At 49.9% G+C, this 2,059-nt stretch overlaps 1 protein-coding gene across 1 annotated transcript in view; it reads left to right on the forward strand.

The window, feature by feature from the left end:
* The window catches only part of TBX4 (T-box transcription factor 4), a 34,187-nt gene that overhangs the window by 5,172 nt on the left and 26,956 nt on the right, over window positions 1-2,059 (forward strand). Inside the window, exons 3-4 of the mRNA XM_031059774.1 lie at window positions 3-26; window positions 817-911. Coding sequence (XP_030915634.1) covers window positions 3-26; window positions 817-911 — 119 coding nt within the window. The remainder of the gene's footprint in view (window positions 1-2; window positions 27-816; window positions 912-2,059) is intronic.

The following is a 2,059-nucleotide window of genomic DNA, read 5'->3' on the forward strand; positions in this document are numbered from 1 at the left end:
AGCCCGCAGTCCCCGACCCCGAGCAGGTACGCTCCGTCCGGCCCCGCGTCCTGCCCTGCTGCGCATCACCCCCGCCACCAGCCCGGCCCGCACCGCGCATCTCCCCCGGCCACGACACGGGAGGGATTGCGAGGAAAGCTCATTTTTCTTCACTTTTCTTTGGTTTTATTTTTTTATTGTTATAACTTTATTTTCCCTGTCCACAGCAGGCCGCCCCGGGTAAGTCGGTAAAGGGCGAATCCGAGCACCGAGACCCGCGGCCGGCAGGGCCCGACCCGTGGCGGAGCCGCCGCCGCTCCTCCCGGGGCTGCGGCCCGGCGGGGAATTCACTGCGGGTTTTCCACCCCTAAATAAAACCCAGCTTCTGTGCCTTCGCTCCGCGCACGGATGCGATGTCCCCGGCATCCCGCAGAACGCACAAACCACGGCCCTGGACGCGGATCCGTTGTCCCCGCGGCTGCTCCTGGCCTCTGTTTTTGGGAAGCTTAGGGAGAGTCTACCCCAACAGACTTTTTTTTTCCCCTAGGAAAAAGGAAAAAAAAATAAAGAAAAAAATTTCCATTGAGCCGCAGTGTCCTGCCTGGTTGTGAAAGTCTGCAATTAAAACCGGCCTCCGTTTGTTTCTCTTATTTTTTGGCAAAGGACAGCGGAATTTTTGACTCCAACCTCCTCCCGCTCAGGCTGGTGGCTTTGCCCGGAACCTCGGCTGCAGCGCGGGCCTTGAATGTCCCCAGCCCTTCCCCGGCCCTTCCCAGCCCTCCTCACACGTTTTCTCCATCGTTTCTTGCTATTCTCATTATCTTAATTTTTTTACAGACAATAGAAAATATCAAAGTCTATCTCCATGAGAAGGAGCTATGGAAGAAATTTCATGAAGCTGGCACGGAAATGATAATAACCAAAGCAGGCAGGTTAGTGAAAATTCCCTGCAAACATGTATTGCTTCTGATCTCTATGAAATGTCCTGTTTGCCAAGACTGCGTTTTGCAGAGCTGGTACAGTCAGTGGCATTTAAAGAATATTATTGTTATTGCAGATTTCAGTAAGATCATTTTTTCAGTGTAAACTGTACATGTGTTTGAGTGTGGCAGTTGGAATGTAGATGCAAGAAGATGTTGTGGAGTCGTTTGAAACATTTAGTGCTGATTCTCTCTGGTAATGTTGTTGCTGTTTTTTTAATTATTATTTAATTAGGAAATTAGCATAATTATGGTGTTTTGGTTTTTTTCCAAAACAAAGCAAACCCCTTTCCCTTTTCTGTGCGGTGCACTAAGACCTGTGCTGGGACACTCTGCACCAAAGTTTTAGCAGCACGAAGGTTCTTTTAATCTCAAAACTGAAAGAGAAAAGGGTGCCACTTCTGGATTAAAAAAAAAAGATCTGTTTTCCCTTGGAAACCAATAATTATTTTTATCAAAACAAAGCCCCCTCAGTGTGCACACTCAGGGAAGGAGACCAGAGCTTCCAGACGCTTCAGTTGCCCAGAGAACTCAGCCCTGCATCTGCTCAGGGCTCCTTTTCTGCCCGGGCTGCTCTGGTGGGAGATGGCAGAATTAATGTCAGAAAATAAAGAATCAGAATTAAACCTCAGACCATCACAGGGTCGGGAATCAGTTAATTCCCAAGAAAATTAGCCGGGTGTCACTGTGGGCACCAAAGTATCTGCCCTTGGCTTCTGCGGCAGCGGGCTCACCTTGCTGCTGCTGGGAGGGAAAATTGAAGCATTAACATTTAACTCCAGCACGGCTGTGCTCTTCTGCCGTGCCCTGCCATTGCTTGTTTTACACCGTGCTAGGGAGCTGTGCAGCCAGGCACTCAACGGGGAGAAAACAGAGAAAAAACCCCACGAATAATTGCTGTGCGGTATTTATTTCTCTGTGGTCTCGGATCCTTTGCACAGCAGCCGTGGGTGCTCATGGGGTGTGTGTGTGACTTTTCTCCCCTGTTTGCTGCTCCCACTGTGAGACCCAGAACCCAACCCTCGGAATTGGATTTTTGGGATTGATTTGAGCACTTTCCCTCTGCTTTCCTTCGTCCCGGCAGTGCTGCTCGGTGTAGG

This window comes from Geospiza fortis, unplaced genomic scaffold (genome assembly GCF_000277835.1).
Source record: "Geospiza fortis unplaced genomic scaffold, GeoFor_1.0 scaffold538, whole genome shotgun sequence".
Classification (NCBI taxonomy): Eukaryota; Metazoa; Chordata; class Aves; order Passeriformes; family Thraupidae; genus Geospiza; species Geospiza fortis.